General features: G+C 42.8%; 3 protein-coding genes across 4 annotated transcripts in view; 1 reads left to right on the top strand and 2 right to left on the bottom strand.

The window, feature by feature from the left end:
• Positions 1-11,188: 11,188 nt before the first annotated feature.
• gpat3 (glycerol-3-phosphate acyltransferase 3) lies at positions 11,189-19,161 on the bottom strand. The gene is made up of 12 exons (XM_084572236.1): positions 19,046-19,161; positions 17,626-17,833; positions 17,479-17,545; positions 14,691-14,955; positions 14,409-14,483; positions 14,223-14,312; positions 14,022-14,115; positions 13,833-13,948; positions 12,538-12,593; positions 12,223-12,437; positions 12,070-12,149; positions 11,189-11,782 (listed from the first exon to the last, which is right to left on the bottom strand). The coding sequence occupies exons 2-12, from the start codon at positions 17,767-17,769 to the stop codon at positions 11,665-11,667; spliced, it is 1,320 nt and encodes a 439-aa protein (XP_084428362.1). The 5' UTR covers positions 17,770-17,833; positions 19,046-19,161; the 3' UTR covers positions 11,189-11,664.
• abraxas1 (abraxas 1, BRCA1 A complex subunit) lies at positions 19,147-22,852 on the top strand. 2 transcript variants are annotated; one of them, XM_084572238.1, is made up of 9 exons: positions 19,147-19,350; positions 19,939-20,029; positions 20,935-20,971; positions 21,065-21,131; positions 21,212-21,408; positions 21,840-21,959; positions 22,037-22,121; positions 22,224-22,335; positions 22,469-22,852. In XM_084572238.1, exons 1-9 carry the CDS (start codon positions 19,270-19,272, stop codon positions 22,726-22,728), a joined length of 1,050 nt encoding a protein of 349 aa, XP_084428364.1. In that variant the 5' UTR covers positions 19,147-19,269; the 3' UTR covers positions 22,729-22,852. The 2 variants fall into 2 exon arrangements, with proteins under 2 accessions (XP_084428364.1, XP_084428363.1); XM_084572237.1 differs by having other exon boundaries at positions 22,466-22,852.
• A 348-nt stretch (positions 22,853-23,200) lies between these two features.
• mrps18c (mitochondrial ribosomal protein S18C) overlaps positions 23,201-24,758 on the bottom strand; it is a 2,589-nt gene continuing 1,031 nt past the window's right edge. The window contains exon 6 of the mRNA XM_084571609.1: positions 23,201-23,330. Coding sequence (XP_084427735.1) covers positions 23,254-23,330 — 77 coding nt within the window. The 3' untranslated portion in view covers positions 23,201-23,253. The remainder of the gene's footprint in view (positions 23,331-24,758) is intronic.

Raw genomic sequence — 24,758 nt, 5'->3', positions numbered from 1 at the left:
GCTTTGATTACTCAGCATTACAGAATTAATGTCTTTATTTAAATTAAAATAAAGCCTTATCACGGTGGTATTTAAATAAGACAAACGATGACAGGACTTAAATAATGACTCCGTCTTTATGTTGGCCTTACATTAATATTGCTTTTTATCTCCGTCCAGGATATTAATAAAGGAATACCGAGGGAATTAATACTTTTGATCATTAGGAGTTCAGGGCCGTGTGAGTGGGAGAAGTGAGCGCCCGGGTCGTCATTAATAACCATCATAAAAACATAGAACCTGTGGCTCTTTGGCGCCTCCCGGCTGATGATTGATCATGAATATTAATGACGCTCAATGGCAAATAAATGGGACCATTTAAATCCTCCGTGGACGTCCTGTCGTGGAGGAGCTGTGCCCAAAGAGGAAACATATTTCATCCAGAGAAGCTGTCAAATAACCAAGAGCTTCATTTACAACGAGGATTATTTCACTTGTTTATAGCAGAAACATCACAATTAATAAAACGGCAGGTCCACATCTTCTTCTTGGACTCATGGTCGTATCGAGCAGATTCACTCTTTGAGCTCCGTGTTTGGTCTCCACCAGCAGCGGTTATAAATGCTCCACGATGTTTATGTCGAGGCTTTTATGTCGGCGTTTCCTCTGGAGACAACTTCCTCTGTGGCTGAAAGAAACAAACATTAGCCTAAAGCAGCTAATGCTGCATAAACTCCAGCCTTCTTCTACAGGAATTCTTGTGTCGTCCGTGTCTTTGTAGCCGACAGTTTGTCTCTAGGGGACGTCCCAGGCTCTGGTTGCCTAGGTAACCCTCATAAAAATATAGCTAGTGTATGCATGGAGCTAGCATGTCTTCTATTTGAAAATAAAATATCGTTAACAGCTTCAAGGCCGCTTCATCTGGGTTCACCTGATCCTTGAATCTGCTATCGTCCTTAACCAACTAACATTAGCTTTAATAAGGTTAGCCTAAAGAAGCTAACATGAACCAGCGAATGTTAACCTAAACTAGCCAGCGTTAGCCAAAACAAGCTAACCTTAGCTTAAACCAGCAGCTGTTGATGGTTCTGATCCAGCGGTAGGTAGAGATCCATTAGAGACAGCAGCTGCTACAATATTCTACTGACCACATGATGGCGCTGCTGATTTACAGACACACAAACTGAGATCAGATCTCAAGTGCTGGCTGGGGACGCATGTGGAGACACATTTAGATTAAGACCAGGTAGATGGACAGGTGAGACCAGGTGAGACCAGGTGAGACCAGGTGTTGATGAGGTTCCCCTCCTCACTCACGTCTCCCAGCTCTGTAGTGGAGCGGCGTCCTGCAGCAGATTTATTTCCAGCCAGCAGCTCGTGTTACGATGACCCCATACATCACGCCTCGTGTGAGCACATATTAAGTGCCTTCCTCGTCCCCCGCCCATTAAAAGTAAATAATCCGTTAAGGAGCGCTCCTATTCCTCATAGGTGACAGGTATCTGTTTGTTCAGAGGGAGGGGGTGACGTGACAGGACTCTGATTATCGGATGGACGCCCTCACCCCACCCCACCCACCCCACCCCCCAGGCTTTGACCCTGCGTCTAAATAGAGCTGCAGGGAAAAATGAAAGTGTATGAAATGTGTGTGTTGCGTTGATGTGGAGGCGGTCTGAGTTAAAGGTAGACGCTGAGTTCATTAACACACATCTGCTAATGAGCAGGAGAAACCAATTAAGTCCCTGAGAATAAATTAGAAGCTGCGACGCTTTCATATTTATGATGTGGTCACATTTATGAAGTCAGGCTTTTGTTTTATTGCAGCGTATGGAGTCATGTTCGATGTGTGAGGTGGTCAGTCTGGATTACTTAGTCTGGATTATTAATGGACGCCTCCTGTGTGTGATCAGGATATTAATGGGACAGGCTACGGTGTCCACTCTCACTGCTGGATGTTACAGAAACAATAATCCAACAGAGAAAACCATAAATGATTCATATGATCTTTTCAGGGTTTTCTCTTTCGTCCGTTTGGCTTCTAAACGTTTACGTCTCGTTGACTGGAGCATCAACTGGTTCAGTTTAAATGTTGAGCTGCAAAAAAAAAAATAAAAAGTCATTATTTAAATTTATTTCCATCACAGAAACTAGATGACAATCCAACATCCAGTTATTTTAATTTCATGTGTGTAGACCAATCAGAATCCTCCAGGGCTGAAACAGGAAGTCAACACAAGCTGTAGTTCCACTAATGTCCACCAGAGGCTGCTTCACGTCGCGCTAACTCCACAGCTAGCTACGCTGAATGTTCATTAATGTGAGAATAAAAAAAATAAAAAAACAGTTTAAGTAAAAAAGCAGATTTATTCTGGATCAGAATAATTAGTTGTAAATTAAAAATTGAAAAACTACATTTATTTAAACCCAGGTCATTAATTAGTTAATGTTTTATTTTATATTATTTATAATAAAAATATTATTGACTGAAGGTAACACCACAACCTTAATCTATTTATCAGTTTGGACTTTTTCTTTTAACTCTTTTATTTATTATTTGTCTGTAAAAAAAAAAACATTTAAAATTATAATATTTAGATTATTGTAGATTTACATGACTATAATCTCAGATACTCAAATAATATATTTTATTTCTGCAGATGTTATTTTTCTGTTATTTTTCTGTTGAGCGTCACGTCTCAGTCTGGTCAAACTGACGACACCAGAAACAAGAAGCTGTTTATTTATTTATTTATTTATTAAATGTAAATCAAAAATAAAAATAAAATAAATCACACGTCTGAGTTCAACATTAAAAACAATCTTCACTGAGTTTTTATTTTATTTTCCGTCTGTTTTTACTGAAATGAATCATTTAATGAATCATTTAATGAATCATTTGAACAGATCAGTCTGAGTGACGGCTCCTCAGTTTAAATCTACATCTCACTAAAATAAACCAATTCAGATGTCACAACACGATCGTTCCTCACGTCGTTATAAACACGTTTCTCATCCTCTAAAGAAAACACAAAACACTTTGCGTCGATAGATCATTTTCCCGTCGTCAGGGATGAATTAAAAGCAGCGATCAGTTCATCAACATGTGCTTTATAAGAGGCCGAGTGTTCACGGCGCGTTATAAAGCATTTATTACACCACTGTTTATTGATCTCCCAGTAAATGATGAATGTCTGAGCTCAGCGTTGCTCCTGCTGCCTCGGTTCTGGTCATAAATAATGGACGCTCTGGATCCGCCCGCCCGCCGGCCGAGCGAGCGAGCGCCGAGCGAGAGAGCGCCGTTAAATGATGTGAGAGGAACACAATGAGCCGGGAGGAGGGCTGAACGCTCAGCAAATGAAAACCTCCCAGCGTCAGTGTCAGGAACTTTCAAACACCAAATGGTTCCTCAAAAAGTCTGGGTGCACCGCTGGCCCCCGCAGAGCGCCGGCCCCTGACCCGGCCCCGCGCTCCGAACATGATTGCTTTTGTTCTGTGGAGAATATTTAAATGGGGCTTTATAAAAGCCAGGAGTGAGGGTCGTAACACGCCGATTCTTCCAAACTGGTACAGATGCTGCGTGGGGGGCCGGGTCACGGCTCGCCGGTTAACAAAGCCCCCGCACGGGTACAATGATCCACGCTGCACACTCACTGCAATTTAGCTTGAGTAATAGATGAGGGTCACGCCGGGTCACTTTCAATTTCCACTTCCAGGGGAGAAAAATGAAAACAACTCATTTGCACATATCTGAATAATTCAGTCAGTCAAAAACGGGAGAAATGAAAATATGGGAAGAAAGAGGAGGCAGCACGTGGAGCGGTAATGACGGCCGGCCTCGCCGTCCTCTCGTATAAAGGCTAATGATGAATCTGACGGAGGATATGAATCCAGATGTAAGAATAAAGCGTCCCTTTCTCTGGGCGCTGCCTCCAGTGAGCTTTTAAACTTATCATAAATGTATTAAGATTGCAGCGGGCCATGAAACAGCTGTAGACAATTAATCTTCTGCAAATCTTATCCCAGGAATTGGTTTCTGCAAAGTAACATCTGCTGTGAGCGGCGATTATTCATGGGCGACGCCGCGTTTATGCATCGGCCACAGTCATTGGCACTGAAGTAAAAATTTATAGTTTTCCCTGTTCAGTAAAAATAACATTCAGCAGCATTAAAACATCATCCATCAACATTGTCCTGGGGCCCGGGGGCCATCCCAGCCCGGCAAATTAAAAGTATTCATTTTGCAGAGAAGTTGCAGAGCGTGCTGCTCCGCTGAACTGAGCTTTTTCTGCATCGCTGCTGAGAATGAAATTGGAGACGCTGCCGCCGCCGCCGCCACCGCTGCTTTCTGCTCTGGTTGGAGGAAGAGGAGAGATGAACCCCGTCCCCTGGAGACCGTGATCAGGAAGTGCAGGCCGTGATGGATGACAGTCGGCCTGGACTTGCCAAATATGAACTTGGAATAAAACCAAGCGGCGTAATTTTCTTTGAGAGTCGTTCCTGTGATGAGACGCCTCTCGGTTTAGAGCAGAGGAAACTAAACGACAAAGATCTGAAAACAGCGTCGATTGTACCCGAGGGCCCTGAGGGAAACTCAGGTTGTTGAGTCTGCAACACAACATCAGTGGTTAAACGTTGTGATGCAGAAAAAGTCGTTATTTTATATTTTTTCCAACAGAAACAAGAAATCTAGACGACTGTTTGTGTTTTCTTTGTTTTCTTACGAAGTCGGACTTCCTGAGAGCCAATCAGAATCCTCCAGGGCTGAAACAGGAAGCCAACTGAAGCTGCAGTTCCACTAATGTCCACTAGAGGCTGACTTCATAGCTAGCTGCGCTGACTTCTCGTTTCTAGGAAAGAAAAACTTAAAGACAGGAAGGAGGACCGTGTCGCTATGAACTATGGGTAAAAGGTCTGTAGAAGCAGATTTATTCTGATGAAACGTTATTGACTAGTTTCCCGTCAGTACTCTCAGCTCTGCAGCGCCCCCCTGAGGAGACGTTTGTCCTCATTCAGATCAGTGCTGTGTCCTCTGCTCTAGTTGTCTCCGTCGTGTCCTCCACTGACAGATAACTCCAACTGTTTCTCTAAATAACTGGAAGCTGTGATGAGGATTGATCGCCAGAATATTTTTATTTTTTTTACTTTTCCGTGTTTAAAACCCAAAACAAGTGACAGGCAGCCAAAGTTACAGATGATCAAACTCCTATTAAGACGGCGTCTGGCCCGGCTCCAGCTGACAGCCTCCATTGTAAATGATATCGCCATCTGTGAGATTACAGCAGTTGGAGAATGAAGAAGAGGATCTCTATCAATCTCTGCTCGGCCCGTTCGTATTAAAACAAAGAAAAAATAAAACACCGTGGAGCAGCAAAGCAGAGCGGCGTCGTTAAAGTTTACCCGAGTTTATAGATTAGAAATAAACTCAACGTTTACAATCAGCAGAAAACACACAGATGGAGCTCAGACACGTCGTCTGTCAATGTGTGGTGTTAGCTGTTAGCCGTTAGCTGTTAGCCGTTAGCTGTTAGCTGTTAGCTGTTAGCTGTTAGCATGTGAGAAATTCAACGTGTTTCCTGTAGCAGTTTCAAAATAAAAGTATTTAATGTGAGATACAAAGAACAACAGGAAGTGACTGACCTTCAGTATAAACCTCCACATCTGGACTCTGAAGCTCAGTGTGGTGGTTCAACCCGTCGCCATCTTGGATAACACCTTCCTTCCTTCCTTCCATACTTCCTTCTTAACTTCCTTCCTACCTTCCTTCTCTGTTTCCTTTCTCACTTCCTTCCCTTCTTTCCGTCCTTCCTTCTCTACTTCCTTCCTTCTTTCTCTACATCCTTCCTTCCTTCCTTCCTTCCTTCCATACTTCCTTCTTTCCTTCCTTCCTTCTCTCCTTCCTTCCTTTTCTGCTTCCTGCCTTCTCTACTTCCTTCCTTCCTTCCTTCTCTACTTCCTTCCTTCCATCTTTCCATACTTCCTTTTCTACTTCCTTCCTACCTTCCTTCTCTGTTTCCTTTCTTGCTTCCTTCCTTTCTTCCATTCGTACTTTCTCTGCTTCCTTCCTTCTCTACTTCCTTCCTTACGTCCTTCCACACGTCTCTGTCTCCTTCCCTCCTTCCATCCTTCCTTCTTTCCTTCCCTCCTTCCATTCATCCTTCCTTCTTTTTTCCTTCCTTCCTTCCTTCTCTACTTCCTTCCTTTGATACTTCCTTCCTTCTGTCCATCCTTCCTTCCTTCTCTACTTCCTTCCATCCTTCCTTCCTGTCTCCTTCCTTCCTTCCTTCTTTCTCTACTTCCTTCCATCCTTCCATCTTTCCTTCCTTCCGTCCTCCCTTCCTTCCTTCCTTCCTTCCTGTCTCCTTCTCTCCTTCCTTCCTTCCATCCTTCCTTCCTTCCTTCCTTCCTGTCTCCTTCTCTCCTTCCTTCCTTCCTTCCTTCCTTCCTGTCTCCTTCTCTCCTTCCATCCTTCCTTCCGTCCTTCCTTCCTTCCTTCCTTCCTGTCTCCTTCTCTCCTTCCTTCCTTCCTTCCTTCCTTCCTGTCTCCTTCTCTCCTTCCATCCTTCCTTCCATCCTTCCTTCCTTCCTTCCTTCCTGTCTCCTTCTCTCCTTCCTTCCTTCCTTCCTTCCTTCCTGTCTCCTTCTCTCCTTCCATCCTTCCTTCCATCCTTCCTTCCGTCCTTCCTTCCTGTCTCCTCTGTCCTCTAGTCTCAGACCTCGTCAGGACTCAAACATGAGTCATGAGTTAATATTTAATTGAGATGAATCTAAATCCATTAACATCCCATCATGAGTTGTTGTTGTTCTCTGACAGAGGGAATAAACCTGAGAAGCTTCTGGTTGGACGCGTGGATCAGCGGCGGGCGGCGGCCATGTTTGAACCTCGGCGAGTATTGTTCGATGTGACACGCTCAATTTATCATTAGTTGTGAGCGGAGAACGGATGAGTACACTTTCAATTTAGTTCCGCTGCTTTCTCCATTCATCAGAGCGCTCTCATCATCCATCATTTCCGCCGCCTCCGTCCACAACGAACACACTCTCATAAGTTTAACGCAATTAATCTCCACGCTAAGATAATTTCATATTAATGAAGCCAGACGTTTATTTGATGGTTGCTTTGATGAAGTTGTGGCGGTGGCGACAGCGAGCACATTTCTGTGGTTTTCTCTGCGTCCGTCTCCACAGAGCCTTCTGTCTTCATACAACAAGCCCTGAGAAATTGGAAAAGTTGCAGCGATAGATAGGAGGTGACCTGGAAACAAAAGCAATCAAGGCTGGAGGGGGATGTCGGCAGCCGCCATCAGCCCGGGATCCAGCCACGCTGTCAATAAAAGAAGAAATACCTTCTGAGGCGCAGGGCCGAGGGCAAAGAGGAGTCGGCAATTTCACACCTTCATGTAGCTCGGCGGAGGACATTTTTCATGTGAGTCCAGAGAAAGATTGGAGATGATTGGTCTGATAACAAACAGCAGGACCGGAGCCGGGCCCCCGACTCTGCATGACTACATAATTATTGTCTAAACTAAATAAACTGGAATTCAACCACAGATCAATCCACCTGAAGAAGCTGAGACTCAATCAGAGCAGGAACAAAATCAATTCTGACCAATTATAGCCCAGATTCATTAGAGTATGTAAATCAGACGCCGGCCGGCCGCGCTCATATTTCCTCCTCAGGACTCAGAGTTCATCAAACAGCTGATGAACTTAAAGACAAAAGACCAAGGATCTGGACTCCAGGGCTTCCACGTTAGCCTCTTAATAGAATCTACTGTTAAATATTAGATTAATACCAAACATTAAACAACCAGTCACTAATAAATACATTAATAATAATAATAATATGGTTTATTTATATGCAGCTAGTTTAATGTGTAAAGGTTCATTAATAGAAGAGGAATAAATAAAACAAATATCTACAAATGTATATAATAATATATATGTATAATGTTTTCAGTATATTTTTTAAACTTTAATTTTAGATGCATGAAAAATACAGAGACCACTGCTACGACATATAAAACTACATTATCATTTATAAATGTTTAAACACATTATGAAAAATAGATTTTAGAATTTATTTTAAAATTAAAACATTCAAAATAAAATATAACTATAAAATAACTCATTCAAGTAAATAAAGCTTTTAAAGGTGCTATGTAAATATATTTTGCTATCATGATAATACTGATAGCGTCGTATTAAAAATATAACTTTATAATTCTGTTTAAATGATAATACATTAAAGCACCAGTGTGTCAGGTTTAGATCCTTTAAATGCACTAAATGTATAAATCATCGTGAATAATTCTGATAATTGTTCTCGTTTTGTGACTAATATCTAAATTAATTAGTAGCTGAATATTTATATATCCAACATGTCCTGCACTAAGAGTACCATAAAGTAAAAGTACACAGGTTCAATGTCAGAAATGATGAGGAGTAGAAGATTGACATGAAAATTAAAAAACATTAAAGGACCAGTGTTTTGGATTTAAAGCCATCTAGTGGTGAAGCTGTGGATTACAACTGATTACTGGTTTATTTCTTGTAGTCTTTATTTTTATAAAAACAGGACCAATAGATAATGAAAACATTAAAAATACAGTGTTTTATTTGTGCTAACAGATAAATATAAATCCTCCACTCTGGACCTTCTAATGCAGTAAACATATATATTATGCATTATTAACGTATTAGTAACTGAATCTCTAATATATCCCAACATGTTCTTGTTGTAGAAGTACCACAAAGGAAAAGTACACGGGTTTTTACTGATGGTACTTGTTTTAATTTAGTTTATCATTAACGTCATCATTAAAGGACCAGTGTTTTGTATTTGAAGCCCTCTAGTGGTGGAGCAGCATATTGCAGCCACCAGACGACGACTCCTTTAAATCAAGTAAACGTATATATAAATGTAAATAATAGAGATATTTCTTCATCATCCTCCGGGTCTTTGAGGCTGAATGTTTTCCTGCAGCAGTGAAGGTCCTGGTGGAGGCGCTGGGTGAATGTGAGCCGAGGTTTGAGGCCGTATCGATCGTCCTCAGCATCTCATACATTACGGCCGCGGCACAGAATAGATGGCAGAACAATGTATTTAAAGGCATTACGCTGCAACTAATGGCGAGTCTCAGAAGCAGCCTCAGTCATTTACCCTCCAGAGTGGTCGGGCCGCTCAGTTCCCAGCACAGCGGGATTTAAAATGATGTCCTCGGCCGACTACACTCACTTGGATTCAATTTGGAAATGTATTCATATTTACTTAGTGTACCTGCATTGCATTTGTATAGATCAGCGAGGGTAGAAGTAAAATTGAATCAGCATATTGGGACATAAGGGGGCGGTTGTATGGAGTCTAGAGTCGGGGTCAGTCCGATGCCTTTTATGATGTCCCTCTGAAATCTATCTGAATCACATTAAATTGGACATAAAGATGTGCAGACACATACATCACAGTAAATGGTGTGGTGGAGCATCGCTCGCCAAGAATCCCACCTCAACAATCGGGTTATAGTATCGGCTTTAGATCCTATTAATAATTCACAATCTTGTTAGGGGAGAACAAACATTTCTGTTCAAGCAATTTGAGTTGTGGGATTGTTATTGGAGGCGGGTGGCGGCGGCGGCGGTGGCGGCGGAGGCAGCGGCGGCGGCGTGAGAGGCAGAGAGGCTGTGAAATGTAAGCCTGGCTCTGTGTGGAACAATAACTCCATGCTATTTCACAGTCTGTGCTTTCTTTATTAAAGCGCCGTCACAGTAAACATGTCCCCCGTCTCCAGGCTCATCCACTGTCTCAGCTTTTATTCTGAAGGACACGTCATCCAGCTTCACCCTGGCTTCTCCATTAATCTGAAACTAAACCCACTCATTTAGCTTTCTGTCACCGTGGAACATTATTACTAAATAAATCAGACTTTTTAATAATATTTAAGAACACATCCACATTTATAGGAATATCTTCATATTAATCGACTAAACAAAGCTTCAACAGAGTGAGGGAGCAGAAAGACGAGGTGATGTCTCTTTATTCAGAATATTATTTTATTCTCTACGACAGACTCTCTTCTTTTTATTATTATTATTATTAAAAACCTATTTATTTTCTTTATTTAATCAATCATAAAAAAAACTTAAAACTTGTGACACATGTTCAGGATGATGTCAAACAGGTTCAGTTCAAAATCATTGATTTAAACAGAACATTTTAAATCATTAAAAATATATTTTACTTTTACTTTTATTCTTAACATAAACTGTCTTTATAATAGTAATAATAATAATGATAATGATAATAATAATAAAAGCATATAAATGATCAATCTTATTCTTCATCCTCCAGGACTCCCTCATCTTCATCTGTCGTCACATTCAGTTCATAGTTATTTTTATATTTCAACATTAAACCTTAAAAACTGGTGAAACATTCAGGTTGATGTCTTTAAATATTTAGTTTAAATCCAAAGATGTTCAGTTTAATGTATAAACATTAAATCATATTATGTGTATAAAGTCAAACAGAGCAGATCAGCTGTTTAAAGATATTTTATGATGATTTAAATTAAATCCTTTAACTTCAACATGATCAGACCAGAAATCCTCTTTAATTAATTAACGTTTTAAAATCAGACGAATGAATCTCAGATATTTTAACATTTATTTATTTCTCAGTTTAAATAAAAACAGGAAGTAGTTCACTAACAGATGTTGTGTCTTTATTTATAATAAAAACTAAATAAATGATTCTTTATTCTTCAGATTTAAACTGAAGCTGCAAAATAATAATGAATTCATCCTCCGTCCCCGTGTCGGGTCTCTAACCACAGCTTGAGAACCGCTGCATTAGATTTGATCTCATGTTGGAGAGCGGATGTTTAATAAAATAAATTTACAGTAAATAATAATAGTAATAATTTAGTTTAGATTTTATAACTTTCCTTTTCTCCTATTTCTATTTTTTTTTTTAATTTCTGGTTTTATTTTTATTTATTTTATTTATTATTTAACTTCAATAAAAATAAAGCTAAATCTGCTCAGACTGGACATGTTTTAGATGTTTAAAAGGATCTTTATTAATCTTTAATATGATCAGGAATTAATTTATCTGAGCTTTAACTTCATTAAACATTTAAATCAGTTTCTGTTTGACTTAAATCCCTGACACATGTAAAGAACTAAAGACGAGTCCAGATGAATGAATTATAACCACTTAGTTTATTTTGTAGTGAATTATCAACAGAGACGTGAACTTTATCTGATTATTTCCGGTAAATTAAAAAACAAAACTCCACAAAGGTGGAAATTAAAATTAAAACCGTCATCTTGTTTATGTGGTTTAAAAAATATTCACATTTAAAACCTGCCACAGATAATAATAATAATAATAATAATAATAATATAGAGATGAATGTCTTGTGGGACGTCCTGGTGGTTTGTGGTCCAGCGCTGCCTCCTGCTGGTGAACATGCAGAGAGACAATAAACACTAAAGAGTTTTCATCCTCATGTGAGAACTGATGATCAGAACCTGAGTTCTTGATGGTTCTTCATTGTTCTTGAAGGTTCCTGGTGGTTCCTAGATGGTCCCTGGTGGTCCTTGGTGGTTCCTGAGGGTTCCTGATGGTTCCTGGTGGTTCTGGGTGGTTCCTGATGGTTCCTGATGGTTCCTGGTGGTTCTGGGTGGTTACTGGTCTTCAGTATCAGAGTCGTGTCCGTCCTGTCCCACGAGGATGCTGCTGTACTTCTTCTGCTCCTCCTCTTTTAGAGAATCCTTGACTTTCCCTCTCTTCAGTCCTCCGTCCCTGGAAGACAGGAGACACCGTGAAGACACAACGATTCATCAGTTTGACTTTTAGTCAGATAAATATTAAATAGATCAGGTTTTAAAAGACAGTCCTAAACTAAATAAATGAATAAAATAGATCGGGAAACAAAGACGTTGAATTAAAACGTGAAGGAGCAGATTTAAGGATCAAGTAGAGCTACCACTCTTCCTTCCTCCCTTCCTTTCATTTTCCTGTCCTGTAATCTGTAGTAATCCATAGTAATCTGTAGTGATGTGTAGCAGTAATCTGAGTACTGTTCTCACCACGCCAGGTCCAGCAGACCTCCCTGAGCAGCGATGGCTGACTTGACTCTGTTGGCGAACTGAACGGCGTCCTCTCCGTCCTGCTCATCAACACACAGAGGTCATTAGAGAGCGTCCCACTGAGGCTTTCGGGTGGGTGTACCTGTAGCGTACCTGTCGGGTCATGGGGGGCAGGTACCAGACGTTGACCACGATGGCCCAGCTGCTCATCATGCGCAGCAGGTAACTGACCATGTTGAACTTGCTGCTGTTCCAGAAGGCGTCTCCGAAGCGGGGGTCGTACTTGATGGTGACCGGGTAGATGGTCCCTCCGATCTCAAAGCTGCCCTTCTTAAACATCATGACTGACGTGTTGTTGACACAGGTTCCTGTTGGAAACTCACGAGTTACCATAAAAATATAAAAACATAAAAACATAAAAACATAAAAGCATCGACGTGGTTGTCACGTGAGCAGCAGCAGACTGACCTTCAGGAAATATCAGGATGGGAAGTTTGGTCTTAGCCGCGATGTGAGCCTTCAGCCTGCAGAGAGGAAGAGGAGGAGGAAGAGGAAGAGGAAGGTCCATGAGTCATCGTCAGTAAGGACTCTAGTCACATGAGCTTTTAGGGAACTTCACATAAAATAGGTTCCCTGTGATTAGTTTCAAATCCTCAGAGTGATTTAAGAGAAATCAGATTTATTAAAACAGAACCAACAATAAGAGGTGTCATGGTGAGAGGGAGGAGCCTAACAAATGGTAAACCTGTTCACACCTGTATGACTTTAGGAGCCGATGTAGGTCAGAAATGAGCTGAACAAGAAGGATCAGCCCTGTTGAGTAGGTGGTCTTTAATGTGACCCAGGACTCATTGTGTGTTCACACTACCAAAGGAAGGAGGTCACATGTGTCCCAGACCACCTCCACATGTGGACTGACACCAGATCAGTGTTCACACCTGGACCTGTTTAACCTGGACTCTAGAGACCAGATCAGTGTTCACACCTGGACCTGTTTAACCTGGACACTAGAGACCAGATCAGTGTTCACACCTGGACCTCTTTAACCTGGACTCTAGAGACCAGATCAGTGTTCACACCTGGACCTCTTTAACCTGGACTCTAGAGACCAGATCAGTGTTCACACCTGGACCTCTTTAACCTGGACACTAGAGACAAGATCAGCGTTCACACCTGGACCTGTTTAACCTGGACTCTAGAGACCAGATCACTGTTTACACCTGGACCTGTTTAACCTGGACACTAGAGACCAGATCAGTGTTCACACCTGGACCTCTTTAACCTGGACTCTAGAGACCAGATCAGTGTTCACACCTGGACCTCTTTAACCTGGACTCTAGAGACCAGATCAGTGTTCACACCTGGACCTCTTTAACCTGGACACTAGAGACAAGATCAGCGTTCACACCTGGACCTGTTTAACCTGGACTCTAGAGACCAGATCACTGTTTACACCTGGACCTGTTTAACCTGGACACTAGAGACCAGATCAGTGTTCACACCTGGACCTCTTTAACCTGGACTCTAGAGACCAGATCAGTGTTCACACCTGGACCTCTTTAACCTGGACTCTAGAGACCAGATCAGTGTTCACACCTGGACCTCTTTAACCTGGACACTAGAGACCAGATCAGCGTTCACACCTGGACCTGTTTAACCTGGACACTAGAGACCAGATGAGTGTTCACACCTGGACCTGTTTAACCTGGACACTAGAGACCAGATCAGGTCTGAACGAGGTCTAGCAGCAGGTCGTTCCTCACCTGTTGGTCACGGCGTGCCGGTCTTTCATCTCCGACCTCTCAAACCAAACATGGGGGCAGGACCTCACCATGGACCTCTGCATGACCCCCATCAGGCCTCCGTGAATCTGCCCCACCTGCAGACGACACCAGATCAGAGTGTGTCCTGTAACCGACCCCGGGGCGGGCGTCGCTGCTGGCGGTACTCACCATGGCGTAGCAGCCGTCATTGGCCAGGATCACCACATCGATGGGCGTGGTGTGATTAGCGACACATATCCCTCCTTTCTGAGGTTTGTTCTCTCTGCAGGAGATAAGACGCACTGGTTCTAGATCATAGTCTATGAGAACTGTTCTCTGTGTCCTGGGACTGAAACTAATAACTGCAGTGGAGGGTTTAATGTGAAGGACCTGTTGTGGTAGTGGATGGTGGCTGACAGGCCTCGGGCACAGATCCTGTAACAGGTCAGATGGACCAGTTCACTCAGCCAGTTCTTTATGCTGCAACACAGAAACAGAAACAGATTAATCAGATCTAGATCTAGACAGGACGTCTATGTCTGTGTCTCTAGTCCTTTAGAACGTTAGAGGTTCTACCTGCTCTCTGGTAGGAACCCAACCAGAGTCGTTCCAACCACCAGCCATGAGAGGCCGGTGATGGCCAGGGTGATCCTGCAGAGACACCACAATAAAGTCAACACATTTCAGCTCATTGTCTTTTTGTTTTCTTTACAGTTTAAACTACGATTTATTTTTCTTCCTATATCCTTAGAACCCCCAGCAGCAGCCTGAGAGCTAACTCTATTCCCTGACTGAAGTTCTGGGTTCTCGTCCCGCCGTCGTCCCCCTGAGGAGGTGAAAGGTGGCGGCGCCTCTGACCTGAGGGGAAACAGGACGCCGTATCTGACGAAGACGCCGAGGCCCCAGATGACGGTGAGGCGGAGGCTGATGTAGTGGAAGTTCAGGTTGGTGCGGGTCAGGAGGTTCCAGGAGGCCAGCTCCTCGGAGGAGAAGCGCTGGGTCACCTGGTCGTCCACGATGCTCTCCAGACCCTTCTTGTAGAAGTACAGGACGTCGCTCAGAGCGAACTCCCCCCCCTGCTCCATCTCCTCCTCCATCGAGCCCCCCGCCCGCTCGATGATCCCTGGAACACAACGCTGAGGTCCATCATACTGACTGATACTGTCCTCAGGTAGAGCTACAGGATGGTTAGTGTTTAGTCACATTTAACATGATCTGGACCCCGGGGGGGGGTCAAACCTACGTCCCATCAGAGGAAAAAGGTCTAAAGTAAAAGGAGAGTTATGTTCTTGTTCTTATTATTTATACGTTATTATTCTGTCATGTTTCTGGTCCCGCCCCCTGAACTAAAACAAGTTTGACACCTGGGATGTAAAATAGTTTAACGTTTTTAAAATGAGAGTGAACCTCCTGAGACCTGAGCTTTTGTTTGCTACACATTTATTATTTGGGATCAGTAGGACCTAAGAATTATAAAAACTAAGCTTCATCTTTAAACAGGAAGTCGTTTTTGAAAAGAAATGATGTCCTCGTATGTGGACACGGGGATTATGTCACTGTATATTACAATCATCAACGAGTAACAAAATATAAAACTGTTTATGTTAATACCTGGACAGTCCCAATGTCCTCAAATGAGTACTTTGCATGTCATATCAAACTAGAAATGTTAATAAGTATAAATAAACAAGTTTCAATCGTAGAGTTTGATGAGGTTTTGTCCCGTGATCGGCTGTAGAATTAATCTGTTATCATGTTCTTATACCCACTAGTGTATTGAGTCTTTGCTACCACTGGATGAAAGAGAAAAGCGTCTACTTAAGCGTCGAATAAACTGCCACAAACCTAAAACTTAATGTCCCCATACGAGGACGCAGGGTCTCAGGAGGTTTAATGATGTGAAATACAAATAATTCATGTGGTAATAAATCCAAAGTTTACAGAGTTTATCAGGATCAGAAAGACAAGAAGAAGAGTCCAGTAAAGACAATAAAAGCAAGAAAGGTTTATTTACATACAGCAGCATTTATAGACAGAGGACAGAGACATTCAGTAAAGAGACACTGATCAGGAAAGACACAATAGAGACGTTTATTATATGAATATAAATATATAAATAAGCAGTTAAAGATAAAGAGTTTAGTAAAGATCTGCAGTAGAGTCCAGAAAAGAAACAGAATGAGACGGATTAATGAGATCTAATAGCTCTAGTATCAGTAACGAAGATGGTTTCACTTCCAGACGCTGAAGAACAGAAGGAGTTGTGTTTGAGGATCATGAGTTCTGTTGACCTCTGACCTCTGAGCCCTGAGCCCTGCTGGTTTAACTCAAGCAGACGTGAGTAAATCCTCCACATTCAGTCAAACACAGAACATCAGCTGTTATAGTTTCCTCCTGGTTGTGGTTGATGCGGCCGGAGCACGAGTTTAGTGTCACATCATGTCGACTCTTTATGTGGTTGTGTGTGTTTTCATGTTGAATCTGTTACTGTCGACTCTTTGTGTTTGTTCAGTCTGAGTCTGTTTGTAGTAGTTGTGTGTTTATGGATCTCTGGTCTTGTCTTTGTCTCACCACCTGTAGCTGGTCTCTGTCTCTGTAGGTTTATGTTGCTTGTTGTCATGTTGTGGTTAATTAGACAAAGTTTGTGTCTACTGTTGGTTTGTTCTTTCATTGTGTTTGTTGTGTGTCTTGGTTCTTGTTCTCATGATGAACTAACTACTGACCAGAATCACGTCGTGTTCACGTTTCTTCTTCTCCTCTGTTAAACGTGTAGCTGTGCAGCGTGTTGTGTCACAGTGTGTTCCTCTGTCTACTTTAGCTAACATTGTGTAACCTGCTGTTGCATCATCATCCTGAGACGATCCTGAACATAAATCAGCTGCTGGATCCGACCAATGGAGAGCAGCGGCCCTGGATCACACCGAGTCACATGACCTGTGTGTGAGTTTAAACTTTACAGAGGTCAGTGAGTCTGAGCACATCTGGAAACTCATCCAGAACTGAACCACGACTAAACTGGTTAATGACGACCAACACGTCACAACACGACAAATAAATCATGTTTAATATAGTTAGAGTTAGAAGAACTTAACAGAGTTAGAGTTAAATATTAAAACTTTTATTATTTTATTATTACATGATTGGTCAGATAATTATTTTTTCTCTAAATTGTATTAAAAAATAGTTTAAAAAAAAATCTATATTACACACAACTTATATTAAATTAAATTATATTATTATATTTTTGAATTTATTTTAATATTTTAACATATTAATATTAATTATTTAATGGTGGTAAATATATTTTTTTTCTATTATTTACTGCTATATTTTATACTTTTTTATTATTATTATTTAATGTTTATTTTTTCCCAATTTTCTTTGTATGGTGTTTTGGTTTTTGATTTTAATGTTTTTCTTTTTTTTCTTCTGTCTTTTATTTAAAAAATGTGTTAAATTGAATGTGGTTTATTGTTAATTATTCTTTTAGTTGATATTAAAGTTTTATTTTCCTCTGTTAAATCTTGTTTCTTGTTTGCTGATAATTGCTCCTTGTTATGAACCTGTTAATAGAGGATCTCTGACTCTGACAGTGTGGAGGTGTTTCTCTGGATGCTGGCTCTGTAACCATGACGACCAGACTCACCGTTGGGCAGAGGGACCGGTACGCTGGGCTGCTCCCTCCGTCCTCTCTGGATCCGTACGGTGGCCCACTGTAAACACACGTGTGATCATCTCATAGCTGCTCACGTGAAAACACGACCAGAGAGACTCTGAGGGGTTCTCACGTTACCTCCAGGAGTTTGACCAGGACCTGGATGTAGACGCCGGTGACTCCCAGAGAGAGGCCGAACATGGCGGGCAGCATGATGAAGAACACCACCACGAACGCCCACGCCTGGAAAACTGCTGCAGCCGCACACCAGAGGTCCTCCATCGCTCACAGCTCACAGCTCACAGCTCACAGGTCAGAGGTCAGAGGTCAGCTCATCGTCTGCAGCCTGAGAACAGAACCAGAGTCAAACCAGGAGTCTGACCGAGATGAGACCTGGTTCAGAGGTTTGTGGTCTGAAGAGGAACTGGAATCAGTTTAATCATCACAAACAGAGGAAATGTTTCTGCTGCATCTCTGAACAAGTCAGCAACTAAACAAGAACATATTATTATAGAATCTCATTAAAGGTACTTCAATATCTCTACCTTACTTACACCCTGGCCACTTCATTAGGTACATGTGTCCAGTTCATTAGGTACATGTGTCCAGTTCATTAGGTACATGTGTCCAGTTCATTAGGTACACCAGTGAAGTCGTTCTAATCTAAATAATGTTGAGTAGACGTAGAAGCAGAGTCAGAGAGGTGGAGGATGGAGTTAAACTGGACTGATTTAAAGTCTAATTTAGTCTAGCCCTCTGACTACTATGTCAGAATATTAGGAACACATGTCAGGTCAACAGTTCTACAAAATGAAAACACAGTAGAATCAACATCTCTCTCAGTTATTAGAAACTAAAGCTGAACCAGAACCTTCATGGAGACGAGTGTACCTAATGAAGTGGCCAGTTAGTGTAAATAATCTGCTCAATAATAACCGGTGGTTTGATTTAACTTTATTAACAGAGATATTTCTATTGTTCTCACTGAGAGACTCTACAGCTTGTTCCTAAACATGTCTCATGTCTCCAAGTCAGGACATCACATTTAATATTTAATTAATTATTAAACATTTGATTAATTACAAGAAGAATAAGAAGTTTTATTGCCATTGTCTGGTGAAAAACAACTAAATACAGTTTTGACACTTTTCCACTGAACAGTCAATAACTGTTATTGATTATTTTCATCCTTTCACGTCTTAACTTATTATATTTTTATTTATTAAGGAGGAAAACACCATTAAACTCTGATTAAATGTTTCTGAGTAAATAGAATATGATGCATTAATTACACAACAGACTAAAGAGTAGTTATAAACTGAGCCAGCTATGATATTAAACCATTAAAAGACTAAAACCCAGTAATAAAGCAGATTAAATAATAATCTAACATAAACTGAAGGAGGATCATTTCTACCTTTAACTGAAGCTGCTGGTGGAGGAAACAGCTGCACCGTTAGTCGAAGGAAAGACGGTTTAGAAACGGAATCAAAGTGAATTAACGCGACCAACATAACATAGAGACGATAAAATATGAATTAAATGATAAATTAAATACCTTCCAGGGCTCAGATGGGTCTCAGAGCAGCGGACACTCTCTAGAAACTTTCCCCGGATTTAAGTCGAGTCAGACGGTTCCTGAAGCCACGCCCCCTCCCTGACGCGGCTGCTTGCTGGTTCCGAACTGCGCTGAAGAAACGCAGCATTTTACTGCGCTGCCTCTGCGCCTCTTCAGCGCCTCTAACGGCTCTAACGGCTCCGTGCTCGCCGTCAACAAGCGGCATGGCGGAGCCGACAGTGCGGATGTCTGGCATTGTTTTAGCCTCGCTCATGTTCCATCATGTTAACAGCGACTCCGACGTGGTGAGGAGATTTTTCAACAACTCATTAAAATCCGTGTGTTTTCAATGGAGTCCGCCGCACGGCTGAATAGAGTGTTTGCGTCCGAGAGGGAAAGCTAGCGAACACAACAAACGTTATTGACACCTTTTAAAGTTGGTCAACTCTACTTTATCGATTTAATTATCTCGTTTTAAGTATATAATTCGGTGTAGTGGAGAAATAATTACCATTCAGGTGAAATTAAAACTCCCGCTAAGATTTTTCTGCAACTTTTTTTAAGCTAGCCGCAACAACACACCAGACTCCATGTAAAAATCTTAAGTTTTAATATGGAATCAATAACAGACTAAAGTAACTGAGCTCTGTAAGATAATTAACTGTATCTGCAAGGTCCTGCGAGTCTGCTGGTAAACTCGGCACTAGTGTGATTGTTCACAAGCGAATCTTATTAGAGTCAAATTGTAATTTAACTGCTAGCTCTGTGTTGCCGTCCATCATTGTGTTGATGTGAAATAAACCAGACAGTTTTAAATGGGATTCACAGGAACACAGTCAGGATTGAAGGGTGAGAGACCCTCAGTGATGGCTGCTCTCTTTGTCTCTGTTTAGGAAGGTCTGGTCCTCGGGGAGAGCAGGTTTGATGAGCAGGTCACCATCAGTGACTCCCAGGCTGATCACATTCACATCGAGGAGACGTACAGTAAGTACAGCCTTTAAACAACTAAACACTCTGTTTACTCTTTTAATTCAGCTTCTCCTGGTTTCTCCTGTACCTGTCGTGACTGGTTTAAATCAAACCACCCAGTTTGTTCAGCTACTTGTTCTTCTTGATAACCAGAGGAGTCCCCCAGGGCTCTGTACTGGGTCCCCTAATGTTCTTTACTTCTTCCTCTGATGTAATATCTTCAGTAAATACAAGCTACATTTTACACCCAGCTCTACTGGTCTGTAAAACTATCTTCTATAATCTAACCCCCCCCCGTCTTCTCCACCCGTCTGATTTAAATCTAATCCTACAACGACAGCGTCCATTTAGTTGTAAACTAACGATCTGATTGGCCCAGTAGATCTTTGCAGGATCAGAATCAGGTCCCAACAGAGAGACTCCAGATAAACGTTCCCTGACACAAACATGTCTTCCAGGTTAACCAGGGATTCAGGTGGACGTCTTTTGGATCTGGCCAATCACAGTTCTTCTCCTTCATCCAACTCATCTCCTAATTACACTCATTAATTAATTAGAGGCCGTTATTTGGTCTGTAAAGTAAAAACTCCTAACCATGTACAACCACTAGTCCAAAGAAGAAAAATTAGTTCAAAGAAACAAAAGAAAATCTCTTAAATATTTAATTCTAACCACTAAGGCCCATGGCAGCGTTTGAGTCAGTGGTTACGTCTCTCTGTGTCGGCTTACCTCCACCTCGGTGATGCTAATGGTGATGCTAGTGGTGATGCTAGTGGTGATGCTAGTGGTGATGCTAGTGGTGATGCTAGTGGTGATGCTAGTGGTGATGCTACTGGTGATGCTAGTGGTTATGCTAATGGTTATGAAGCTGACATAAATCATAACAGTTATTTTTACTTTTGTGTTTTTTCCTCTGACAGACGTCCAGAAGCACATCGCCTGCCACAGACTGAACATGTGAGTCCTGCACACATCCTGATGAATGAATGAATGAATGAATGAATGAATGAATGATGTTTTGTGTGTGTGTGTGTGTGTGTGTGTGTTCAGGTTGTATGACGGCGCTGGACAGGTGAACGTGGAGGCGGTGCAGAAGATGCTGGCTGACAATAAACAGGTGAGAGTGACGTCATGAGAGAGAAGAGAGACGGTCACGGATGTCGTATGTTGGTTGTGACACGTGTGTGTCGCGTGCAGGAGAGCGTGATCGGCTGGTACCGGCAGCGCAGGAACACGGAGCAGCAGATGACCTTCAGGGAGAAGACGGTCCACGAGAGTCTGAAGAGCGTCCTGTCCAACCCCCACATGATCTTCCTGCTGCTGACGCCCAGCAAGGTGACGGCGCCGGGGTCGACCCACCGGACCGAGTACTCGGCCTTCATCTCCCGCAGCAGGTAACCATGACGACGCATTTATAGTCTTCATCCGCCGAAGGAGAAACGACGTCTTCTTCTAGTTCTGTTTCTAGACGTCTGACCAGAGGAAGCAGGAGGAGGAATATGAAGTGATGAACATGTTCCAGGATAAAGAGTCAGACGTTAATGATTTAATACTTAATGATGATGGAGGAGTTACTGTGGAGCTGTTGTAGTACCTGGTTGTGCCACAGGGTGGAGCCTCCACCTACAGAATGAGAGACTTTTACTTCTTCTTCTGTGGTATTGAAGTCGTTGCTCAAAGAAAACGAGACATGAGACGTTAAACAAACCAAACAATGAATCAGGAATGAACTGATAATGAAGATAATCGTCTTTAAAGCCTCGTTGGTCTCTGTTGGTCTCTGTTGTGGTGAATATTTAAATGTCTCCGTGTGTCCCGTCTGAAGACGCTTCGTGAACGTCCCCGTCCTCGTCGGTAACCTGGGTCTCCTGGAGCAGCTGGCGTACTGGAAGGTGTCTGCTCCGTGCTCTGCAGCCGGTTACAGCCTCACCATGAACAGACACGGGTACGCTGCCACGCTCACGTCCAACGTTTTGCCGTCCGTCTCTTGTCTCTCGTCTCTGCTCACGTCTTCTGCTTCAGGTCCAGGTTCTTCTGCTCCAACGGTTTGCTGAGGGAAGTCAACGAGGTCAACAAGATGAACGACTCGCTGCAGTCAGAGCTGAAGGTGAGTGGAGGCGTTTTGACTTCCTGCTGCTGCGTCCTCTTCTTCTTCTTCTTTGGTGTTTTGTCTCGTCTCACACGTCCCTTCTCTGTGTCCCGAGGACAGAAGACGTGCAGAGACGTTGAGGAGAGCGAGAGGCTGGTGGAGACGCTGCAGGCCGAGGTCTCGTCTCTGAGGAGGAGGCTGGAGGAGGAGCGGCCGGCCGGAGCAGGAAAAGGTGATGACAACGATACTCGTCTCTGATTGGCTGCAGGGTGTCCTCTTCTTCCTGGTGGAGGACACCTGGGGGCGTTCTTCAGATCCTAGTAAGGTGTTATCTCTGATTCTTCCTGGTTCTTGTCTGGTAGAAGTCGTGGTTCCGTCCGAGCCGAGGAACCGTCTCCTCCACGACGCCGTCAGAGCTCTGTTCATCAGCTCTCCTCTCTTCACCACTCAGACGTTGACGCTGGACGCCTTCCCCGTCCCCGCGGACGTTTCCGTGACGACGCAGGTAAACCCGGAGACGGCGCCGCCGCCGTCGTTACCGCCCCCGAGCACGGCGAGCTGTCGGAAGAGGCCGAAAGAGACGGTGGGGGGGAGGGAGAGGAAACGCAGGAGGAGCAAGTGTTGATGTTTAATATGAAGATGTTTGAGTTTTTATTTTATTTTCATTAAACCGGTTCGTTCTGATTCTGGTTTCCAGATGTTTCAGGTTTTTTTTACTCAGTCAGGAAGAAAATAAAAACTAAACCTGCTGAAGTCTCACCTGGTCTCACCTGGTCTCACCTGTCCATCCACCTGGTCTTAATATAAATGTGTCTCCACATGTGTCCCCAGCCAGCACTTGAGATCTGATCTCAGTTTGTGTGTCTGTAAATCAGCAGCGCCATCATGTGGTCAGTAGAATATTGTAGCAGCTGCTGTCTCTAATGGATCTCTACCTACCGCTGGATCAGAACCATCAACAGCTGCTGGTTGACTTGGAGACATGATCCAGATGTTGGAACAAGATGGAAAGACTCTCACATGTTAAGATCTGATTTATTTATGATGGAAGGAAATAATGTCCCTCATTAAAGACTAAAAACAACAACAGATCCATGAAGTGACAGCAGAGAAACTTTAATACATTAAAAGATGAACACAGACAGAGTGATTAATCCAGATGTTTGATTCCACAGATGTTGGGATCCTTCATGAACTGTGGATGTTTGTGGGTCACAGACATGAAACCTAGAGAGAGAGATGTTCATTAGAGCAGCTTTGACTTCATAAATTATATTTATTCTTCAGGCGAAGAGAAACATCTTCCAGAGAGGGTTAGGGAGTTTATGGCAGCGTTGGATGACCAGAACATTTCTGGAGTAGAGAACACAAGGTACCAGCTACCCTCTCCACACTACATTAACTTTGACTGAAAGATTTATTGGACTGAATCCAGTCCACTCTAGGAGAAGACAAGGAAGACAAGGACAGACTTTAGGAAGACACAGGAGACCAACTCTAGGAGAAGACAAGGAAGACAAGGACAGACTTTAGGAAGCTACAGGAGACCAACTCTAGGAGAAGACAAGGAAGACAAGGACAGACTTTAGGAAGACACAGGAGACCAACTCTAGGAGAAGACAAGGAAGACAAGGACAGACTTTAGGAAGACACAGGAGACCAACTCTAGGAGAAGACAAGGAAGACAAGGACAGACTTTAGGACGCTACAGGAGACCAACTCTAGGAGAAGACAAGGAAGACAAGGACAGACTTTAGGACGCTACAGGAGACCAACTCTAGGAGAAGACAAGGAAGACAAGGACAGACTTTAGGAAGCTACAGGAGACCAACTCTAGGAGAAGACAAGGAAGACAAGGACAGACTTTAGGAAGCTACAGGAGACCAACTCTAGGAGAAGACAAGGAAGACAAGGACAGACTTTAGGAAGACACAGGAGACCAACTCTAGGAGAAGACAAGGAAGACAAGGACAGACTTTAGGAAGACACAGGAGACCACCTCTAGGAGAAGACAAGGAAGACAAGGACAGACTTTAGGAAGCTACAGGAGACCAACTCTAGGAGAAGACAAGGAAGACAAGGACAGACTTTAGGAAGACACAGGAGACCAACTCTAGGAGAAGACAAGGAAGACAAGGACAGACTTTAGGAAGACACAGGAGACCAACTCTAGGAGAAGACAAGGAAGACAAGGACAGACTTTAGGAAGACACAGGAGACCAACTCTAGGAGAAGACAAGGAAGACAAGGACAGACTTTAGGAAGACACAGGAGACCAACTCTAGGAGAAGACAAGGAAGACAAGGACAGACTTTAGGAAGACACAGGAGACCAACTCTAGGAGAAGACAAGGAAGACAAGGACAGACTTTAGGAAGCTACAGGAGACCAACTCTAGGAGAAGACAAGGAAGACAAGGACAGACTTTAGGACGACACAGGAGACCAACTCTAGGAGAAGACAAGGAAGACAAGGACAGACTTTAGGAAGCTACAGGAGACCAACTCTAGGAGAAGACAAGGAAGACAAGGACAGACTTTAGGAAGCTACAGGAGACCAACTCTAGGAGAAGACAAGGAAGACAAGGACAGACTTTAGGAAGACACAGGAGACCACCTCTAGGACATTTAGGACCAGATCAGGGCGTGACTAGTTA

Source organism: Chelon labrosus (assembly GCF_963514085.1).
Source record: "Chelon labrosus genome assembly, chromosome: 22".
NCBI classification, from domain to species: domain Eukaryota; kingdom Metazoa; phylum Chordata; class Actinopteri; order Mugiliformes; family Mugilidae; genus Chelon; species Chelon labrosus.
This window is presented reverse-complemented; position numbering and strand designations above follow the sequence as displayed.